The sequence below is a fragment of the Salvelinus alpinus genome, chromosome 27 (genome assembly GCF_045679555.1).
Source record: "Salvelinus alpinus chromosome 27, SLU_Salpinus.1, whole genome shotgun sequence".
Taxonomy (NCBI): Eukaryota; Metazoa; Chordata; class Actinopteri; order Salmoniformes; family Salmonidae; genus Salvelinus; species Salvelinus alpinus.
Genome location: NC_092112.1, coordinates 34,375,812 through 34,399,108, shown reverse-complemented (window position 1 = coordinate 34,399,108; position 23,297 = coordinate 34,375,812). Strand labels below are relative to the sequence as shown.

The 23,297-nt window shown below is 42.6% G+C and overlaps 1 protein-coding gene across 2 annotated transcripts in view; it reads right to left on the bottom strand.

Annotated features, from left to right (window-relative positions):
- Window positions 1-23,297, bottom strand: part of jag2b (jagged canonical Notch ligand 2b) — a 97,060-nt gene that overhangs the window by 32,726 nt on the left and 41,037 nt on the right. Inside the window, exons 5-12 of one of the 2 annotated variants that reach the window (XM_071370400.1) lie at window positions 22,265-22,325; window positions 17,458-17,588; window positions 12,254-12,373; window positions 11,870-11,983; window positions 8,806-8,919; window positions 5,058-5,171; window positions 2,822-2,868; window positions 861-1,034 (exon numbers count right to left, since the gene is read on the bottom strand). In XM_071370400.1, coding sequence (XP_071226501.1) covers window positions 861-1,034; window positions 2,822-2,868; window positions 5,058-5,171; window positions 8,806-8,919; window positions 11,870-11,983; window positions 12,254-12,373; window positions 17,458-17,588; window positions 22,265-22,325 — 875 coding nt within the window. The remainder of the gene's footprint in view (window positions 1-860; window positions 1,035-2,821; window positions 2,869-5,057; window positions 5,172-8,805; window positions 8,920-11,869; window positions 11,984-12,253; window positions 12,374-17,457; window positions 17,589-22,264; window positions 22,326-23,297) is intronic. The other variant, XM_071370401.1, reaches the window with a different exon arrangement.

Genomic DNA, 23,297 nt, shown 5'->3' with positions numbered 1-23,297 from the left:
GAAAACATTGACTGATTGTGTTTATGCCACATTAAAATATGTTAAGTTATAATATAGGGATCATAGGACATAGAATTACATAGGCCTAGAATCGCTATGATAACCTAGGCTAACAACAAACAGTGTGCAAGCGCTTGCACACATAGGGATTCCCGTACCTGTAAAAAACTAAATAGGAGTGTCATATGTACAGTATGTTAAACATGTGTAGGAGTTTATAGTGTCATCATGTATGCGGTCTGAGTTTAGCAGGAGTGCATAGGGAAGTCATACGCATGTTGTGTTAGTGTAGCAGGAGTGCATTTGTGACATATCAATGCAATACAAGTGTAATAGGAGTGTCATATGAGTGTAGTAAGTATCATACGTATGTCACACGATGGTGATAGGCGTGTAAGAATAGAGCCACAATTCCAGGACAGGCATAATCGTAGCTTCTCAATGCCCTGGAGTGACTGAGTGGGCACAGGGCCATAGTCGAGTTGCCTCATTCAAGAGAGTTCGTATTTATAGCCTTTTACGCCAAGTACAGGACTGGGCTCACAACCAGTACTGTCTGCCGTTCAGTCAAAGCAAAACAGTACAGCGCTGTCTCTGTGTGTGTGTATAGTTCTAGGTGTGCGTGCGTGTCAATTCCCTTATGCGGGAGTTTTGTTTTGACTGAATTCAGGATATACCATTGTTTTTAATCTCACCGTAAAAAGACTGTGCGCAATATATATATATATATATATAAAAAATAAAAAAATCTCTAATTGGAGGGTCAGATATAAATTTGCTGTGTGTGTCACCAAAAGGACCAACACTTTAGAGCAGCGGAAACTGGTCCCAAGACTTCGGCCTTTGAACTAAAGGCTCACCTCACACAGTTCCCCGGAGAACTTGGTCGGGCACTCGCACACAAAGCCGTCCAAAACGTTGTGGCAGCGCCCACCGTTCTGGCAGGGCCCACTCGCACACCTGTTCCGCTGGATCTCGCAATGAGTGCCCACAAAGCCTGACAAGCACTGACAGAGGTATCCCCTGGGCCCTTCCTGAAGGGAGATGGTGGGAAAAGAGATATATCTGACATAGATCTAACACATGAGAATCCTATAGGACAGGGTATGACCTGCTAACAGGTAAAGGATAAGTAGAATGCAAGAGAAAGTACTTGACAGTATGTGATATGGATCCATGGTTAACAGGATATCTAGGTGAGCATGTCCTCTAGGGTTCAGTCTAAGAGCCTTCTTAACCTCCATTTACATACTACCTCTTGGTCATAGAGTGCCAGTCAAAAGTTTGGACACGCCTACTCATTCAAGGGTTTTTATTTTAACCATTTTCTACATTTTAGAATAGGGAAGACATCAAAACTATGAAACGCATATGGAATCATGTAGTAACATAAAAAAATAAAAAGGGTTAAACAAATCCAAATAATTTTACATTTGAGATTCTCCAAAGTAGCCACCCTTTCTCTCAACCAGCTTCACGTGGAATGCATTTCAATGAACAGGTGTGCCTTATTAAAAGTTAATTTGTGGAATTTCTTTCCTTCTTAATGCGTTTGAGCCAATCAATTGTGTTGTGACAAGGTAGGGGTGGTATACAGAAGATAGCCCTATTTGATAAAAGACCATGTCCATATTATGGCAAGAACAGCTCAAATAATCTAAGAGAAACGACAGTCCATCTTTACTTCATGACATGAAGGTCTAAAGTTTCTTCAAGTGCAGTCGCAGAACCCAAGCGTTATGATGAAACTGAGGACCGTCACAGGAAAGGAAGACCCAGAGTTACCTCTGCTGCAGAGGATAAGTTCATTAGAGTTACCAGCCTCAGAAATTGAAGAATTTATTTGGGCTGCAGAGTTCAAGTAACAGATACATCAACTGTTCAGAGGAGACTGAATCAGGCATTCATGGTCAAATTGCTGCAAAGAAACCACTACTAAAGGACACCAATAATAACATGAGACTTGCTTGGGCCAAGAAAGATGAGCAATGGACATTAGACCGGTGGAAATCTGTCCTTTGGTCTGATGAGTCGAAAAATTTGAGACTTTTGGTTCCAACCGCCATGTTTTTGTGAGACGCTGAGTAGGTGAACGGATGATCGCTGCATGTGTGGTTCCCACCATGAAGCAGGTGTGATTTGCTGGTGACACTTAGTGATTTCTTTAGAATTTAAGGAACCCTTAACCAGCATGGCTACCAAAGCATTCTGCAGCGATACACCATCCCATCTGGTCTGCACTTTGTGGGACAATAATTTGTTTTTCAACAGGACAATGAACCAACACACCTCCACAGAGTGATTGAGTGCTGCATCAGATGACCTGGCCTCCACAACCACCCGACCTCAACCCAATTGAGATGGTTTGGGACGAGTTGGACAGCAGAGTGAAGAACAAGCAACAAACAAGTACTCAGCATATGTGGGAACTCCTTCAAGACTGCTGGAAAAGCATTCCAGGTGAAGCTGGTTGAGAGAATGCCAAGAGAGTACAAAGCTGTCAAGGCAAAGGGTGGCTACTTTGAAGAATCTAAAATACATGTTGATATATTTTAAAAAAAAGTGGTTAGTACATATTCCATATGTGTTATTTCATAGTTGATGTCTTCACTATTATTCTACAATTTAGAACATCGAAAACATTAAGAAAAGCCCTTGAATGAGTAGCTGTGTGCAATCCTTTGACTGTTACTGTATATAGTTCAGAGTTTAACGTTTTACATGAAATAATTACAGAAATGGTTGAGCAGAAAAAAATGTTACATTATTCATTTATTTTCTGTGTGGCATCGAGTCACAAGGCCTAGAGAAGGGAGCATACCTTACACGTCGCTCCATTCTGACATTGGCCGTGGCAGCCCTTGAAATCTGAGGTAGGTGAGAGAAAGATGGTTACACACAGAAGGGTTTTTAATAACTATTGCATAAAAACAGACCAACCATTTTAATGTGCAATCAAGGCAGGTAATGTAGGTGTTTTGTTAATGAATTGAAGACGGAAAGTTAGTCCTTGGTTAGTCGTCTTTATGAACAAAGCAAACAGTGCCTTCAGAAAGTTTCACACCTTTACATTTTTTCCACATTTTGTTACAGCCAATTTAGATTCTTTGTGGCCTACACACACACAATAATGGAATTATGTTTTTCATTTTGCTTTATTAAGTTATAGGAAACCTAAAGTTCACAAGTAAACATTTAAAACAAGTCACATAAGATGCATGGACTCACTGAAATGCTATTTAACCTATTTGAATGACTCCCTTATCTCCATACCCCACACACACACAATTATCTGTAAGGTCCCTCCATCAGTGAATTTCAAAACAGATTCAACCACAAAGACCAGGGAGGTTTTCGAATGCCTCGCAAAGGGCACCTATTGATAGATGGGTTAAACAAATATTTTTAAAAATAGACGCCGACATCGAATATCCCTTTGAGCATAGTGAAGTTATTAATTACACTTTGGATGGTGTATCAATGCACCCAGTCTCACTACAAAGAAAGAGGTGTCTTTTTAACTCAGTTACCGGAGAGGAAGGAAACCACTCAGTGATTTCACCATGAGGCCAATGGTGACTTTAAAACAGTTGCAGAGTTTAACGGCTGTGATAGGAGAAAACTGAGGATAGATCAACAACATTGTAGTTACTCCACAATAACCTAATTGACAGAGTGAGAAGAAAGCCTGTACAGAATAAAAAATATTCCAAAACATGCATCCTGTTTGCAACAAGGCACTAAAGTAATACTGCAAAAAATGTGGCAAAGCAATTCACTTTTTGTTATGAATACAAAGCGTTGTTTGGGGCACATCTATTACAACACATTACGGAGTACCACTCATATTTTCAAGCATAGTGGTGGCTGCATCATGTTATGGGTATGCTTGTAATCGTTAAGGATTAGAGGCATACCTAATCCTTAAAGTTTTTCAGGATAAAAAAAATTAACTGAATGTAGCTAAACAGGCAAAATCCTAGAGGAAAACCTGGTTCAGTTGGCTTTCCACCAGACACGAAGAGATCAATTCACTTTTCAGCAGGAAAATAACCTAAAACACGAGGCCAAATCTACACGAGCTGCTTACCAATTAGACAATTTTGACTTAAATTACCTTGAAAATCTATGGCAAGACCTGAAAAGGTTGCACAATCCAGGTGGGCAAACTCTTAAAGACAATTTATGCTTGATCCGAAAATGTGGGTCGGAGGAACGGTATGGATGGACGGTTGGTGTGATGCAATTACGGAGCATACGGAGGTACGCAGAGGCCAAATTGAGCTCTGTAACGCATTGGCATGCGCCGGCCCAAAAATTTAACAATGCGGAGGGCTCCTTAAAGCTCAGCATTGACATGATTGCGTTTATACTGGAGCTCCCGCGCAAACTCACTTCCTTGACAACTTCCTTCACAACAGCTCGGCAACGCGCAAGAAGTATAAATGCCCTGACTTCTGCACAGGCCGTATCGCAGTAAATTCTGTACGTCCACTGCAGACATCAGATTGACCAATCAGCGCCTTTTAGAGACTTACCCAGAAAGACTCACAGCTTTAAATCGCTGCCAAAGGTGCTTCTACAAAGTATTGACTCAGGGGTGTGAATACTTAAGTAAAATTAGATATTTATGCATTTCCATTGTCAATACATTTATGTTTGCAAATTGTCATTGAGGGTAGAGTATAGATGGGTATTTTTATATAGTTGATGCATTTTGACTGTAACAAAATGTGGAATAATTTAAGGGTTATGAATACTTTCTGAAGGCATTGTATGCAGTTGACAAGAAACCTATACCCATCATGCAATAAAAACCACATAGGCAAAGTTGGTGAGTTTTACAGAGACAGCTACAGAGATGTGGGCCTCTTTAGAAAGTGACAAAGCCTCGGCCGAAGGTGACAATGCTAGAACGTGCCAATATGACATCGCCCAAAGCCTAGAGAGACCGAGAGGAGTGGTAGAAAAACACGGATCAGTAGCAAGAGTGAAAATAACGAGAGAGAGAGAGCGAGAGAGACGGTGACGACAATAAAGGGGAAAGGAATACTGACTGATGTCACAGTTTTGTCCGGACCATCCTTGAAAGCAGTCGCAGTGATATCCGCCAATTAAGTTTTTGCAAGAGTAAGCATTTACACACGGTTTCCCCACACACTCATTCGCATCTGTGGAGGCAGGACATGGGAGGGAGTCAGAGTCAACGGGTAAAGGGAGGAAAGAAGGAAAGAGGGATAGAGAGGTGAGAGAAAGATGAGTGAGAGGGGGAAGAAAGAGGTGAAAAGGCACATTGAAGCCCCACCACCAACACATCAGCACAAAAGGAGTCCACGAATGGGTCTTCTTGTCAGTCTCTCCCACTATTTACAAACTACAGTAAAGTATGGTACGAAACCCCTTTACAATTCAAAGGTTTGGGTAAAGCTCCCCTTCATTTTTGGCAAGTGGAGGGAAATGTATAAGCCTATACTACCGGTGGGAGCAATACACTTATTATCCAGTCAGCCATTTTAGTCCAACAAGAAGTTCCACTCTATCCCTGAATCCTAAATCGACCCCTAGTCCCTCCTTCTACGCACACTACATGAGTGGCAAAGAGTTGCAGTCCACAACCTCCCCTTTTCATCTCCTTCACCTGTCCTCTCAACTCCCATCCATCCACCCAGATAACTTGTTTGGGCCTATCCCTTCGAAAAAAGCAGATGACACCTAAGACACTATTCTTTTTAAACCACCCCCTCCAAAAAAAGAAAGCCCTGCTGCTTATTAGCACATTAAATATTCACGAGGGGGGCTGTCCCTGTGAGCATGGCCAGTCCACTCGCACACCTGCACTCTTCGAAACCCAAACATCCAACACTCAGGTAGTAAGGGGAGACCAGGTTACGGTTCCAGCTCTGTAAGGGGAGACCACAGGCTGGGTTTCGGGTCGTCCCCCCCCGAGCTTGTTTCCAGGTCATAATCCTCTTTCTGGCACGCCACACCACGCTTCCTCTCAACAGGTACGAGTGGATAAATAAACAAAGATAAAAGAAAAATGTGACGCGGGACTCTGGTCACAGACAATAGCACTCATGACTCGTGGTCATTGAGGTCCGGTTGTAGCGGTTGCCAAGCAGTTTCCGGTGTACATCACTGTGCTCTGAAGGCACCCGCATCGTGTTGCAGACAGTAGCCATCTTAATTTGAGCGGCCCCGTGTAATGACCACAGGAGTAATGTAGACTCAATGGGGTGGAAGGAAGTACACACAAAAACAGATACACAAACCAATCATACGGCTAGCGGTAGAATTGCTCATTGTAATGTGATTGAATGTACACATTTTATTCCTGCAATGTCAATGGTTGCAATCTGAATGGACATGGCATTACTTCCTGTAATATGACTGGAAGGGAGGGGGGGTTGAGAATCAGTAAAGCACAGTGCACTACTTTTGAGAAAAACATTAAGTACCTGCGCTACAGACTGCTATATCGGTCCATTAATACAGGACTAGCAAAGGCCCAGTAAACTACTTCAGTGAAGAAAAAAAGGGGGTGCAGCAGCACCCTCGGCACCCTACTTCCTGTGGCTATGGAAGAAACTATTGGTAATTGTCATGCAAGTGGACTCTCCCACTGATCAATGGTGTACTTAAAAGGATAGTTCACCAAAAAGCTAATATTAGCGGAAGTAGCTAGATTCACAAATCCAAAGAACGGATTGCCGTCTCTCGTCGTCGATAGACTTCCTTCATGGCAAGCAAGCAAATATGTAGATTTGTAATTTGGATGAACTATCCCTTTAATGTCCGGGGAAAAAAAAGTTGACCTAGTCATGTTTTTTGACCAATCGATTCTAATATATAATCTATATATCTATCTATATGAGAGTTGTATTTTACCCCCTTATCTATCCAAATTCAATCTTGTCTCATCGCTGCTCGGGAGTCCCCCAAAACATGACCCGCCAAACCGCACTTCTTAACATACGCCCACTTAACTCGGAAGCCAGACGCACCCGTGTGTCAGAGGAAACACTGTTCACCTGACAAGCGGTCAACCTGCAGGTGCCCAGCCAGCCACAAGGAGTCAAAGCGTGATGAGCCAAGTAAACGCCCCCGGCCAAACCCTCCCTTAAGCCGACAACGCCAGGCCAATTCCGCGCCACCCTATGGGACTCCCGATCACGGCCGGTTGTGATGCAGCCTGGGATCGAACCTGGATCTGTAGTGACACCTCTAGCAGTGCCTTAGACCCCTGTGCCAATCGGGAGGCCCGGGGTCGAACATTTTTACAATGTATTTTCCCCTATATATAGACATACCCTATGTGTTTTAATAAAATCAACTATATGTAGGCTACTGAGCTTGTCTGATGTTTTAGGCACACTGATTAAATAATTATGACACACAAATGACTCAAGAGGGAGCCAAAGATCAAGATCGCCTAAACAGAAGGGAAAAAAATCTGTTCCCGACTCTCCTTCAGCTGCTGCTGGCCTTAGGAGCTTAATAGCATAATCTGCGAAGGTAGCCGGTAGGTAATAGGCTACAACTGGGGTGGTCAACCTTTTCCATTTGGAGTGCCAATTTATGATTTTCATATGGACATTTTCAGGGAACAGTTTCATTTCATTTATAATAAAGTCATTGTATCTCAATCATTATGTGGTAAATCAAAATTCTAAAAGTCCCTTCTATTGCCAACTATGTAAAATTTGCCTACATAAAGCCAATAAATAAAAACATTGAAGCCTGCAGGTAGAAAATACCCTGATAAAAATAAATATCCTATAAATCACATTGGCTATGCATAGCCTGTCTGCAAGGAACTTTAAACATTGTATCAACTACTAACTTGGGTCTGGCCTGAAGCGTGCACTAGCAAACTTGCAACATTGTATAAAATATTGTGGCCCCTCAGAGTTTCCCAGTGAGCTCTGGACAGAGACAACTGTAGGCTATTTGCACAAGGGATAAGAACTAAATCAGGTAGCCCTATTTTATGTTAGAGGATACATTTTTTCCCCCTTTTCACACCGGGAGCAGGAAAGATTTTACAAATAGGCTACGTTGAGGAACTATTGTCATTGTCAATGGACATAAAGACAGACTTAGTTTACTTGCTGTTTGGGGTGAAGAAAACATATTTGAAAAGCTTCAGTGGTGGTAAGTTAAAACAAGTCAGAAATACTATCAGATCCACAAATGCACAAATGGGCACATTTATAGACCTACATTTGCACACAGGCCAGGTAGCCTAGGCCTACTTCTATGCATAATTGGGTGCGTGTCCTTACTCTGACAGGAGCGCTACAGACAAAAAACAATCAATAAATTGACAACTTGTAAATGGAAAGAAAAACACTTCCTCACAAGTGTAGCCTATGTTGTGTGGGCAACAAACAATGTGTCCAATGGCAATTAGAATAATAATACATGAATGCATTAACAAATTACCTTAACCAAATAAACATTGTACATTAGAGATTATGGGAATTACTACTGGTGAGCCATCCCCGTGGCCTCCGCAATGGATTAGTCCACTGAGACACGTGTGAATCAAGAAAAGTCTCTCGTGTGCCATACATTTTTTTAAATTAAATAAATGCTATACGAGACTGCTTGACTAAAAAAAATCTTGGTCGATCAACAGCCCATCGACCAAAATGTATCAGTCGACTAAATGGGGTCAGCCCTACTTCAATGGATTGTTGTAAAATCATTGTAGAGTCAGCTCTGATCGTAACATGTCTGGATGCACCACTGAGACACTCATGCAGTCTGATTTGGGTGGGGTGTGTGATCCGGGGGTCTTACCGATCTGGCAGGTCTTCCCACCCCACTGTGGGGGGCACACACACTCAAAGCCGTTCTCCAGATCGATGCATGTCCCGCCCTGGGCACAAGGACTGGACGCACATTCGTCCATGTCTGAGTAAAACCAAAAACACAAAATTAAATTAAAACAGCACAAACACATTGCCACACATATGGCATACTGTACTAAGTCAGTGTTCAACATTTAACAATACATCGCGTTTAATATGAAATAATGTGGTGACCAATTTCGATTGAATAGAACCTCTACTTTGTTATCCAGTAACAAACAATTTCTATAAACACAATGGTCCGGTGTGGCTCGGATGGTTGAATTGAATGCATCATCTTTATTGATTTGCCGAAGGCATTTGACACCGTGGACCATGCTTTTTTGGTACAAAGGTAAAAATGTTGTGGAATTACTGGTCATGCTCTAAATAGGTAATTTATAAAGCAATCAAATTGTACACAGTGTGTAATGGCAGATGGTTCTAAATCCATAAAGTTGTCGTCAGGTGTTCCGCAAGGTTCTATTTTGGGCCCACTGTTGATCATTTTGTATAACATTGGGGATCATATTGAAACAGTGGATGTTCATTTTTATGCAGATGACACTGTTCTTTATTCAAGTGGTAGTAGTTTATCTTTAGCATTTGAAAATGGCCAACGAGCATTTAACACCATTTAACAGAATCTGTATGATTTGAAGCTGGTTCTGAATTCAGGTAAAACAAAATGCATGGTATTTTCTAATGCCAGGCATGTTACTAATCATGTCATTGTTACATTGGATGGACATACTATAGAGCAAGCCAAAGGGTACAAATATTTGGGTGTGGGGGTTGGTGACAAGCTGAGTTTCACTGTTCATGTGGAGAACTTGATAAGGAAGCTCAAGCTGAAGATAGGTTTTAATTACCGGCATAAGGCTTGTTTTTCTCTGAAGGCCAGGAAGGCGCTGGTACGATAAACATTACCAGCAGTCTTTAGTGAGATATATATATGCAGGCCTCAACCACCAACTACCCTGAGCACACTTGATTCAGTATATCATGCGGCCCTCAGGTTCATTATCAATCAAAAACGTCTAACACATCCTTGTGATTTCTACAGCGCTGTCGGCTGGTCGTCATTGACCTTACAGTCTTAAACACTGGTATACACTGATTTATAAGGCCATATTGGGTAAAATTCCACTGTTATTTTTTAATCAGTTCAGTGAATAATTATTAAAATTAGTCCCATTCTCATTTGCTTTTAACAGTAGCAAGAATTAGAACAGGTCATGGTAGAAATAGCTTTAGTTACTCAACTCCATGGTCCTAGAATTCTTACATGTACATTTTTAAAAAGTTGATAAATTGGTCACATTGGTGGAGTTTAAAAACACCTGTCCAATGTAAATATCATAGAAGAGTAATTGTCTTTAGGTCAGTTGTTTTTTAGTTTTGACATGTGTTTATGTAATATGTAACTGTTGTACTGTATGTGTCTATAGTTTTGTTCAATGTTGTGTTAGTGCATGCAAGTTATTGTCTGAAACTTTGTTCCCCCTGCTGCTGTTGGACCAGGTCTCTTGAAAAATTGATTTTCTCTCAATGAATAAAACCTGTAGGCCAAGGTTGTGGGTTCAATTCCTGCAGCGATCACATACAAAAAGATACAGGCACTCAATGTACTGTTAGTCGCTTTGGATGAGATTGTCTGCTAAGAGGCATGTATGACATTTTTAGATAATCACCTTCCCTATAAAATAAAGGTTGCAAAATTTCTGAAATTACCTCAAAATAACCAGGTTTAGAGGACTACTGGGTGTCCTGCTAATTCCGTCCTGATTCCAGGAAACGTTCAAAGATGGATTGTATATCAAAACGCTACCCTTCGCTACAATTCACCTCCGGCATCTTGTTAAAGCGTACCTGAGCTCACTAGTGCAGAGGTGTTGGCTAACTGCATTTAATTATTTTAAAGTGACCACAAAGCCTATTTTCAGGAGCTTGTTGCCAGAGAACGCATCAATAACTGTTATAGCAGCATCACATTCTAAGAGTCTTACGCAGTCACTGAGAAAGAGGTAGGGAGTGAGAGAGCAATAAGATAGTTGAAGGGGGAGTCCAAGAGATGCAGTTGAGAGAGAAAGAGCACGAGAGACATGAATGAGATGTTAGAGGTAGAGTCAGAGATGCGAGAGAGAAAAAAGACAAATAAAGCAAGAGCAGTAGAGAAGGCAAAAGAGCAGAGAGAGAAGGCAAAAGAGCAGAGAGAGAAGGCAAAAGAGAGCGAGAGGGAAGACTGTCATGGTAGCATAACACGATTAGCATAATCCAGGCCCCGGCAGATTAGCTGCTATTAAAGCCCTCTCCTTGCACTTCTGATACGGGTATGGAGAAACACAAACATACAGCACTTCTGATACGGGTATGGAGAAACACAAACATACAGCACTTCTGCAATCATACAGTCACTCTCCATCACCAGTGCAAGACTTTAGGCCAGATCGCTACACACCTTGGGGGACTAGGGAAAGCACCTTGATGGGACAGGTAGGGGGGGGGCACACATTGTGTGTATGTGTGGAAGGTGCAGCGTATTCTCCACACCATGCCACCAATGCGGCCTGGTTCAAAAGGAGGGCAGGTTATGCAAATCACCCCTCCGGGTGCGTCTTCTGCCCGAAGGGTGTCTAATGCTGGCCCCTATGATGCCGGGGCCCTCCACAGGAGCGCGCACACACACTCTACTGCAGGGATGGCCACCAAGGAGAGGGAAGGGGTTAAAAGGAAATAGAGTGGGATGGGCTAGCTAGATGGAGAGAAAACAAGTCACAAGCCCTATTCCAATACTTTCAAAATGCATGATAAGACTAGGAATTGGCGCTATAAAATATGATCCTAGATCTGTGGTTTAGGGGCAACTTCCACAGGAGCTGTTGGAACGAGGCCAAGGATAACTGTTTGTATCGAGCTCGGAGGGAAACGCAAGCGTCACAAAGGAAAGAGTCGGAGGAGAAGGTACAGATATGGAGGGAGATGTTTAAGACAAAAAGGGGTGGTGTTCTCACCGTTGGCGCAGGTGGGACCCTCCCATCCCGGAGGGCAGTGGCACTCGAAACCAGAAGGGACCTCGTGGCACGTGCCGCTGTTGGCACACGGGTCGGACACACAGGCGTGCTCAGCTGTAGAACACACACATGTGCAAATACACAAACGAGCAGGTCAACATCTGGGAAAAGTCCTAAAGGGGTCAAAATGGAACAGGGCCTTTAAGCCCACCTGGAGTGGTAACTAGGTTAAGAGGGCAGGGGTCAAATGGAAACAGGCCTTTAAGCCCTTCCAAAGTATTTGTGAAAAACATGGAAGTAGCCAGCGCGGAGCTAGGATCTGGGGGAAGAAATAGAGCTGGGCCTTTAAGCCTTTTTGAGTAGTAGCTTGATTCTGTGTCTCACCTATCTCGCAGGTCTTGCCAGAGTAGCCGTCGGGACAGGCACAGCGATACTCATCCGGCTCCGTGTTCATGCAGGTGCCGCCGTTCACGCACGGCTGGTGTCTGCCACAGTAGTTCAGATCTGGGCATAAACACACACACAGATTAGGAATGCCAAATCAAGCACCCCCATCTCACCCTATAATTCTGGTTCTCTACATGCTTGCAGTTGCGCAGTCATCCTGGGCCATCCTGGGCCAGCACATGAAATTCGAGCCCCCACCAGACACTGTGTGCAGATGTGAAATGACTGGAAAGGTGTAAGCCTATCCTGAAGGCAAGACGGAGCTAAAGTATTCCCATATAGTGCATTTTTAAATACTGTTCAGTTCTACAAAAAAATATTTGTCTAGAGGCTAGGGGAATATAGATTTGGTAAGCACACACTGGGCGTGTCCCAAATAGCGCAAAAGGGGTGCCATTTGGGACGCATCCCAAAGTCAGCCAACATAGTACTATGGAAGTGTACGATGTATCAAGCCCTGAGGCTGTTCTGTTTTCCCCTCCTAAAGGCCTTGTGAATAAATAGAGGGATTGGACCCCACTAGGGACCTGTGGGCCGCCTCTCATCCTAGAAAGTACACAAGGGCAGAGGGAGGATCGGGTGTCCCTATGGCCACTACAATAAGGTCTTGACACCAGTATCCTATCAGCGGTGACTATCACTATGCTAACGTCACCCTAAGAAGCTCGACAGACTGTACACAACGCAGCGATTTGGCGTGTAATGCAGTATGAGAACGTCATTTTTCATCACAAAATGGGTGGCTCCTTGTAGTAAGTAGTCCTGCCTATAGGCTTTGCATCATATAAGCAGTCTACTGTTCAAACTATAATTCAAACATTGTAGCCTTAGAGTAGCCTACTGGCAGGCACAAAACAAGTTAATGTAAAACAAACCTCACCTTTCATTACAAGTAGCTATTATGTAAATATGCAGTTGGTTCTCTTTCAAATTAGCTTACAGTAGTGATGTTTTCAAAGTGATTCTTCTTTGCCTTTACCACAAAATGTGAAGATAATGAGAATCTCTGCCATTGCCCCCTTGTGAATGTTGCCATTTGGGAGTCCAGGAATGCATGCAAAAAATAATAATCAGACTCCACACCCAAGTATAATAACGGCGTGAAGTGGAGCGATTAACACAAATGTACAATTACTACTATGTGTTAGGTGTTTATGCTAACAGCTAGAGGGATTTCCTCTGCTGTAACCATCAGTATCAACTCAAATAAGTGCCCAGTACCCTGTTAGCAATAACGCTAACAAAAAAAATAACATTACTACTATCACTATGTAATAGCCGTGTTGTGTGTTTATATATCTATGCCAACAGCTAGACGGACATCCCTTTGCAGGAGCCACCAGTTTCCATCTCCATCACTCATTAGCGGGGCCTGATTGTCAGCTCTGGCTAGAGGTTTCCTCTAGGATCAGTTTCCCCTTGCCAACTCCTAAGCTTAAGTATTACAAGGGGTAAAGAGACAAAATTGATCTTAGATTCATTATGAGGCAACTAAAAAAAATTGTCAAATCAAATGTATTTATATAGCCCTTCTTACATCAGCTGATATCTCAAAGTGCTGTACAGGTCAGGCTTTGGGCCCGGTGTCCCGATAGCGATGGAACTTAGGCTTACTAATTGTTAAAACAATGCATTTTTCCCACAACGGCCGAAGATGTAACATGCGTTCCCCAAAACGCAGACAGAACTTTGGCTAAGTGAGTCGTTAAGGCAGTGTCGATACTGATAGGATCGAAAGAAAGGCAAGGCTGCTCTCAGATGAGCTTTCTACATTGAATTCTTACCGTAACATAATTATTCCACAATACTGACGATGGATCAGCTCCTAGAGAGATATTACCTATGGCTGCAAATATTGAGGCAGCTTATCCAAATGCTTAACCTATAATAACGCATTAACTCAAGATTTGGCACGTTGACGTGGTTACATATCATGAAATACATTGCGGTAGGAATTAGACAGCCTACAATTAGCAAAATACATTTCAATTGAATGAACAACCTATGTAGCCTAAACATCTTAATTCAGTCATCTCGGTTTTCATTTGATGCATCTTTTTATGCTTTGCTTGTAACAATTGCAACGACATCAGCAACTTCGTATTTGTAGTCAACTTCATTGTGAAGTTATCGGCGGTCACAGAAAGACATCTTGATTCTGTGTTTAGTGGAGATTTTCGGGGTATCAAATGAAGCGGTAGGGGAAAAACGCATCTAGCGACGGACTTAACCGTTCTACGAGTGGTCTGAGACAGTCTGTAAATAACAAGCTTTTTCAACTGCAACTTTAGTAAATGGTTTTGGGAAACACTGCTCCTACGAAGGTTCTCACAATGAACTTAGCCTTAAGATGCATTTGGGAAAATCAGGCACTTTTCTACTTTAATTTGTGCATTATGAATAGGGAACAAAGTAACAAAAACAGGTACAGGATCAGTTACTAAGGGGATTGGTTTGTCTCCACAGCAACCGGCAATGCTGACAGCGCAAAAGCAGCAAATCTGCTTGTTGTAAGAGGCAGTAATGCTATTTGTTACGGTGCAATGGTTTTGCGTCTCTGGCACTAGTGGGCATGCTCTGGTCATGGCAGCAATGTTCCAACATCTAGTGGAAATCCTTCCCAGAAGAATGTAGGCTGTTATAGCAGCAAAGAGGGGTTCCAACTCAATATTAACGTTCATGATTGTGGAATGAGATGTTCAACGAGCAGGTGGCCAAATACATACTTTTGGTAATGCAATGCATGTATGTACAGTTGAAGTCGGAAGTTTACATACACCTTAGCCAAATACATTTAAACTCAGTTTTTCACAATTCCTGACATTTAATCCAAGTAAAAGGATCACCACTTTATTTTAAGAATGTGAAATGTCAGAATAATACGAGAGTGATTTATTTCAGCTCTTATTTCTTTCACCACATTCCCAGTGGGTCAGACGTTTACATACTTAATTAGTATTTGGTAGCGTTGCCTTTTAAATTGTTTAACTTGGGTCAAATGTTTCAGGTAGCCTACCACAAGCTTCCCACAATAAGTGGGTGAATTTTGGCCCATTCCTCCTAAAAGAGCTGGTGTACCCGAGTCAGGTTTGTAGGCCTCCTTGCTCGCACATGCTTTTTCAGTTCTGCCCACAAATGTTTCTAAAGGATTGAGGTCAGGGCTTTGTGATGGCCACTCCAATACCTTGACTTTGTTGTCCTTAAGCCATTTTGCCACAACTTTGGAAGTATGCTTGGGGTCATTGTCCATTTGGAAGACCCATTTGCGACCAAGCTTTAACTTTTTGACTGATGGCTGGAGATGTTGCTTCAATACATCCACATAATTTTCCTCGCTAATGATGCCATCTATTTTGTGACGTGCACCAGTCCCTCCTGCAGCAAAGCACCCCACAACATGATGCTGCCACCTCCGTGCTTCACGGTTGGGATGGTGTTCTTCGGCTTGCAAGCGTCCCCCCTTTTTCCTCCAAACATAACGATGGTCATTACGGCCAAACAGTTTTATTTTTGTTTCATCAAAACAGAATACATTTCTCCAAAAAGTACAATCTTTGTCCCCATGTGCATTTGCAAACCATGGTCTGGCTTTTTTATGGCAGTTTGAGCAGTGGCTTCTTCCTTGCTGAGCGGCCTTCAGGTTATGTCGACATAGGACTCATTTTACTGTGGATATAGATCGTTTTGTACCCGTTCCCTCCAGCATTCAAAGTCCTTTGCTGTTGTCCTGGGATTGATTTGCACTTTTCGCACCAAAGTACGTTAATCTCTAGGAGACAGAACACGTCCCCTTCCTGAGCGGTATCATGGCTGCGTGGTCCCGTGGTGTTCATGCTTGCGTACTATTGTTTGTACAGATGAACGTGGTACCTTCAGGCATTTGGAAATTACTCCCAATGATGAACCAGACTTGTGGAGGTCTACAATTCTTTTTCTGAGGTCTTGGCTAATTTCTTTTGATTTTCCCATGATGTCAAGCAAAGAGGCACTGAGTTTGAAGGTAGGCCTTGAAAGACATCCACAGGTACACCTCCAATAGGCTAATTGACATCATTTGAGTCAATCAGAATCTTCTAAAGCCATGACATCATTTTTGGGAATTTTCCAAGCTGTTTAAAAGGCACAGTCAATTTAGTATATGTAAACTTCTGACCCACTGGAACTGTGTTACAGTGAATTATAAGTGAAATAATCTGTCTGTAAATAATTGTTGGGAAAATGACTTATGCACAAAGTAGATGTCCTAACCGACTTCCCAAACTACAGTTTGTTAACAAGAAATGTGTGGAGTGGTTGAAAAACAAGTTAATGACTCCAACCTAAAGTGTATGTAAACTTCTGACTTCAACTGCGTGTGTGTGGTTCCCTTTACATACACACGCGTTCAAAAGTTTGGGGTCACTTAGAACTGCAATTTCTCGCATGGAATAGCCTTCATTTCTCAGAACAAGAACAGACAGACGAGATTCAGAAGAAAGGTCTTGTCTGGCCATTTTGAGCCTGTAATCGAACCCACAAATGCTGATGCCCCAGATACTCAACTAGTCTAAAGGCCAGTTTTATTGCTTCTTTACAATCAGCACAACAGTTTTCAGCTGTGCTAACATAATTGCAAAAGGGTTTACTAATGATCAATTTGCCTTTTAAAATGATAAACTTGGATTAGCTAACAACGTGCCATTGGAACACAAGAGTGATGGTTGCTCATAATGGGCCTCTGTACCCCTACGTAGATATTCCATTTAAAACAAATGCAGCCGTTTCAGGTTATGTTAGTCATTTACAACATTAACAATGTCTTCACTGTATTTCTGATCAATTTGATGTTATTTTAAATGGACAAGTTTATTTAGCTTTTCTTTCAAAAACAAGGACATTTCTAAGTGACCCCAAACTTTTGAACGGTAGTGTATACACACACACAGTATAATATGCGCATGCATCCAAACTGGTCATGCTCAGTCCGTATTCCACGCACCTTTCTGTTACATGCACCAGGTATTGTCGTCAGACCTCAATCACAAATGACTGGGAAAGACTGGCATCTACCTGGGTGGAAACGTCCCTTTTAAAATGTACAGTATTTGACTTGATTTCGCTTAAAATTCAAGCCATGGTGTGTATGTGCGCCTATGCCTTACCTTTGTCACACAGCAGGCCTCCCCAGTTGCGCTCACAGCTACATTGCCAGGGTATGACACAGGTCCCGTGAACACAGCCTGGGTAGGGGACACACTCGTCACAGAATTGGCCCTGCCAGCCATAGTTGCACCTGTGAACATCAAGGGCAAGCGCCATCAACACACGCATCATGTTCATTAGGGCACGCAATGGAAAATGGTTTTAACAGAATGAGCGTTTCTCATGGGACAAATCCAGGTAGACAATGTTTCAGTAAGTTTTCCGCTGAAAAAGTCAGGCTAATGTCAATCACAAACCAATCCGTGAACCCTTTGGCTGCACTTGTGTGGATCTGAGAGGATTGAATAGGTGTAAAGCATTGTATGAATAAGCTCACCTTTTCCTTCTAATAGGCGAGGTGGAATTGTAGACATAATGCTTAGAGCTATACAACCCTTTCAAATCTACACAAGTGCATAAGGGGTAGGAGCTTAGTTGGGATTCGGCGAAAGAGCAAGTAATTCTAAATGAATCCAACCTCTTTTCACCCATCCCTCCATCCATCAAGGCCTTGTGCCAACTAATCTTAGCAGAACATTCCAGGGCACTAGAGGTTAAGAATACTTCCATAGTTCCATAGGGGCCAATACTGTTGGGGGGAGGTTCCTAGGCTGTTGTGGCGGTACGCGGTGTGGGTGGTGAGTCAAAGCATCAGTGTGTGTGTGTGCACCAATCATGTCACACAGCAGCACCCTGCTATTCCAAGGCCAGTGGTTTTCCGATACGGAGCAGTCAGTGAGCCCAGCTGTCTTGTCAGTTTGAGCGGCTGGGGGTATTTTGAGCCTTGCTCTCCTGCAGCACCGGCACGTCCAGCTGCTGCTCCTCTCACAGGCAAGGTCTCCATAACTCTGCTAGCCGCATACCTAGCATGCTGCTCCTCCACTGTATCGGAGGCTTGAGAAGTGTCCTGTTAGCAGTAGCTCAAACACTAGCACAACATTACCAATTGCAGCTGTGCGAATATTTATGCTAACAGCTAGAGCAGAGTTGCCAAACTAATTTTGCCCCGCGGGCCGCATTGTCTCCACCAAGGTCCGGAGGGCTGCACTTAAAATGTATTATATTTCCTCACTGTCAAAATTTGCCAAAAATTGTCTTTAGCTTTCATGTTGATAACTGTTAGCAAGCTAGACAGTGAAAAGACTAACACTGTAGGAATTATTATTTCTACAGTTTCAATTTGGTCATTTCAATGTGGGACAGATTGAATGAGCTTGCGGGCCACATGTTTGACACCCCTGCCAAGAAGGATGTGCCCTTGATGTAAGGCTAACAGGGGTAAAATTCCTCAGGCTAACATTAGTTCGTTAGATCTTTTGCACGGTTGAAGTCAGTTAATTTGCATCGGAGGCCAGTCAACTGTTTCCTTTCTTCCATTGTTGTCATGGTAAGAGCATAAATAGAGTAAGATTGAAGCTATGTATTTCAATGTCAAAGGGTTTAGACATTTAGGCCCATTCTCCATTTATACAACCTAAAAAGACACTTTATGCAGCAATATATAGCCATTTATTTTTTTAAATCCAGAATCAAATTCAAATGTATTTCTACACTCATTATAAATGTGCTTTACAGTACTAGACCCCAAAGAGCAAAAGAGAAACAAACTATGCTTAGCTTCACTATAGCTGTGAATGTCTCCAGCCTACACATCAAATATGGCTCCAGTCCAAATCCACCTCTAATGACTCCTTTGAGGTATCCAAAATAGCCCCTGCCCCCCCTTCTCCCACTGGAGATCTCTTTCCAAACTCTGTGTGCCTACGAGGCTGCCCAAGGGCGATTGCGTGTATATTTAAACTTAAGTGTACACTCGGCTCACGGGGTTGCCAGGTTACGCGTTTACTAGTAGTATCACATAGTATATTTCCAAAACCCTATAGTTACCAATTTCACTGTTTCACTATATTTTTTCCAGAAATGAATGCTTATGGGTACCTGTGTGTCTGTAAAATGTGACTTAGATTTTAGATTAAAATGGGTTGTCACAAAACATATATACTTATCCATTGTGAAAATTACATTCCAGCTAAACGTGTATTTTACATACAGATCTTATATTACTGTGTGTGATATATATATATATATATATCTCCCCGCAAAAAAAGAAAGTCCTCACCATCAACTGCGTTTATTTTCAGCAAACTTAACATGTGTAAATATTTGTATGAACATAAGATTCAACAACTGAGACAAACTGAACAAGTTCCAGAGACATGTAAGAGAAATGGAATAATGTGTCCCTGAACAAAAGGCAGAGGGGGGAGGTCAAAACCAAAAGTCAGTATCTGGTGTGGCCACCAGCTGCATTAAGTACTGCAGTGCATCTCCTCATGGACTGCACCAGATTTGCCAGTTCTTGTGGTGAGATGTTGCCCCACTCTTCCACCAAGGCACCTGCAAGTTCCCGGACATTTCTGGGGGAATGGCCCTAGCCCTCATCCTCCGATCCAACAGGTCCCAGACGTGCTCAATGGGATTGATATCCGGGCTCTTCACGGGCCATGGCAGAACACTGACATTACTGTCTTGCAGGAAATCAGTCATAATGCTCGTTCTGTGTGTGGTGGCATTGTCATGCTGGAGGGTCATGTCAGGATGAGCCTGCAGGAAGGGTACGACATGAGGGAGGACGTCTTCCCTGTAATGCACAGCGTTGAGATAGCTTGTCATTGTCTGCAGTCCGATGATGCTGTGACACACCGCCCCAGACCATGACAGACCCTCCACATCGATCCCCCTCCAGAGTAAAGGTCTCGGTGTAACGCTCATTCCGTCGACGATAAATGCGAATCTGACCATCAACCCTGGTGAGACAAAACCGCGACTCGTCAGTGAAGAGCACTTTCTGCCAGTCCTGTCCAGCGACGGTGTGTTTGTGCCCATAGGCAACGTTGTTGCCTGGTGAGGACCTGCCTTACAGGCCTACGGCACGTTCATGCAGATGAGCTGGGACACTGGTAATCTTTCTTTTGGTGTTTTTCAGAGTCAGTACAAAAGCCTCTTTAGTGTCCTAAGTTTTTCTAACTGTGACCTTAATTGCCTACCGTCTGTAAGCGGTTAGTGTCTTGACGACCGTTCCAGAGGTGCATGTTCATTCATTGTTTATGGTTCATTGAACAAGCATGGGAAACAGTGTTTAAACCCTTTACAATGAAGATCTGTGAAGTTATTTGGATTTCTACGAATTCTCTTTGAAAGACAGGGTCGTTTCTTTTTTCACTGATATACACGCACACACTTTTTTTAAATAGTAAAAAAAATAACTTTTCAAAAATATTTGCGTAACTTTATAAAAGTAATTTGTGACATTTGACTGTAAAACATTGCAGTGCTACTTTCATCTCTGCAAGTGTGGCAGATATATAGCATTTTCAAACAGACTATGATTGTCGCTCTGAAATGAAACTTGTCTGTCACTGAACAATCCCCATGCCATGATTTGATAAAGAAAATATTACAAAGTGAATTTGCCAAAATTTGGGAAAATGGATATATAGTGTTTTGGAATTAAACTTCACAGGTAGGTGCATAGGCTCAGGGCGGCACGTTGGGTCCAATTTGAGCCTCTGTACACTTTGACTAATGCTAGAGTTCGCTTAAGAACAGAGGTTGCAAAATACCATGACTAGTCGAGGAGCATTGTAAGGGCTCAACAATGTGTCGGGGAAAGTCTATTGCTTCGACCAATATAACAGCATGTGTACCCACCAACACAGTGAACCGCTGCAGCTCCAGACCTCGTATTCCCCTGACACTTTTCTTTTGCCTGTACTGTCGGAGCCCGCCGAGAGGTGCCTCAACAAAAAATTACTTTGGATCGAGTACGATGAGGCCTTTCATTTGGATTCGTTCCGGAGCGAGGAAATTAGGTCGCCGCTCACTCAACCCCGGCACATTCCGAGTGGCCTGTTAGCAGTAATCTGGCTCGTACCAGCGCTCCCTTCCTGATGACGGCAGGGAAGCCAGTCAGTCCATCCGGTAAGACGGGAGGGTTGGTTGGGGGAATTGGGAAGGCGGGAAGTTAAGGTGATTGACAGGATATTGTGTAATATCCTCCCTTCACAGGGAAACAAATACATCAGGCTCTCCATTCCGTAGCTCTTTACACACGTACCCTTATATGGGTTGAAAATGGCAGATTTGGATACTGATAAGCGCCTAAATTAGAACGCGGTGGCTGTACAGTAACAATGCTATACATGACGTCAGAGCTCACGGTCTATGCATCACAGCTCTGTATGGGTCTTAACTGACAGTCGTTCTGAAGAAGTTGTCCTGATCCCTACCGCTAATTGGGAAACTTTTGCAAATGTTTTGTCAGATTGAGGGAAATACTGTAAATTATGAGGGCTCCATCTATGTTGAAAGATGAGACGTTGAGGATTATAATAAATACCACTTTGATGTAATGCAAGCAAGCCAAACACCCGCGAGTCCAAATGTGCACTTCACCTTTCAATATCATAAAACTCAGTGTCAACATTTATGATCACTATGTTTGATATACAGTTACAAAATGACATGGCGTTATACCCCGAGTTGCCCTGAACAGAATGAGCCTGTTGTATGTGAAGACAATTTGCCGCAGGCCATGTCTCAATGCACTCATGACTCCATTCTAATAGTTCAGCTCAACCACAAATATTGATATCATATTTCTAAGTTATATCGTAGGCAGAAAACCTTGGTCATAAAACAATATTACTTTGTATTGCTTAGCTCAGTTCAAATGATTTGTGATAGGGAGATGTTAAAGGAGCTTACTTGCATTCCCCCGGGACTGAGCAGTATCCATGTAACAGGTTGCAGCCTTGCTTGCAGATCGCTGTGAGAGAGAAAAAGGGAGTAGAGAGGGTGGAAGAGGGAGATCAAGCAAGAGGGTGAACGAGAACAGAATATTAAGAGAAAGCGCAAGAAAGAGTAAGAGAAGGGGGGCTCGTTTATTTGCTTTCACTCAAAGTGCAAAACTCGAACCTCCAAAGAAAACCTCTTCTCCACCCTCCTCTAACCCCTTGACTACTAAGGTCAAATGGGGTGATTTAGTGAGCCCCGCCATCTCCCCCAAACTACCACCAACACCCCGCTACCTCTTACACTGCAGCTAGCCCATTCTAAAAGGCAGTCGACACCAAGGACGGTAACATTTTTTTATTAATTCTAATTCAAGTGAACAGGAGTGTTCACACTAGTGATAATTACAGAAAGAGAGGAGAACGATAATGAGAGGTATCGTTTGGATCCCTTTCAGAGCAATTTTTATATAGGATGATTTCGGAGAATGATGATCCATGACAAACAGCGTATCAGGAGGCCATATTCTCATCTGTTAACGTTGATACATCTTGACGAAACCTACTCTCCTGCTGATGTGGCTTTCTGGACCTTGCAGACTGTGAAGAGACCCATTACTGCTCCAAATGGTTGCCCAAATCAGGCCTAGGATAGATTATTTTGCAATGAAACATTAAACGCAGGGCTTTTAGCAGTTATTGAAATGGCATATCATATCCACTGCAGTTTACAGCCTAGAATTCTTTACAAGAAAAAAATATATATATATATAAATAAAATGCATTATTGCATTGTGGTGTTATAGCCTGGGTATGATCAAAAACCTTAATTTGGGGAGATTTGCGCTGCGTGCCCGCGGGGACTGGCACGAAGTATGGGGAGCAAACTATCTTTCCTAGGTTGTCATTTCATAATCTTATGAAAATATATATTCCACTGTAAATTCATTGTGTATTCACTGTACTGTTAGGCCTAATATTTAGCTAATGCATGATGGGTTGCATAC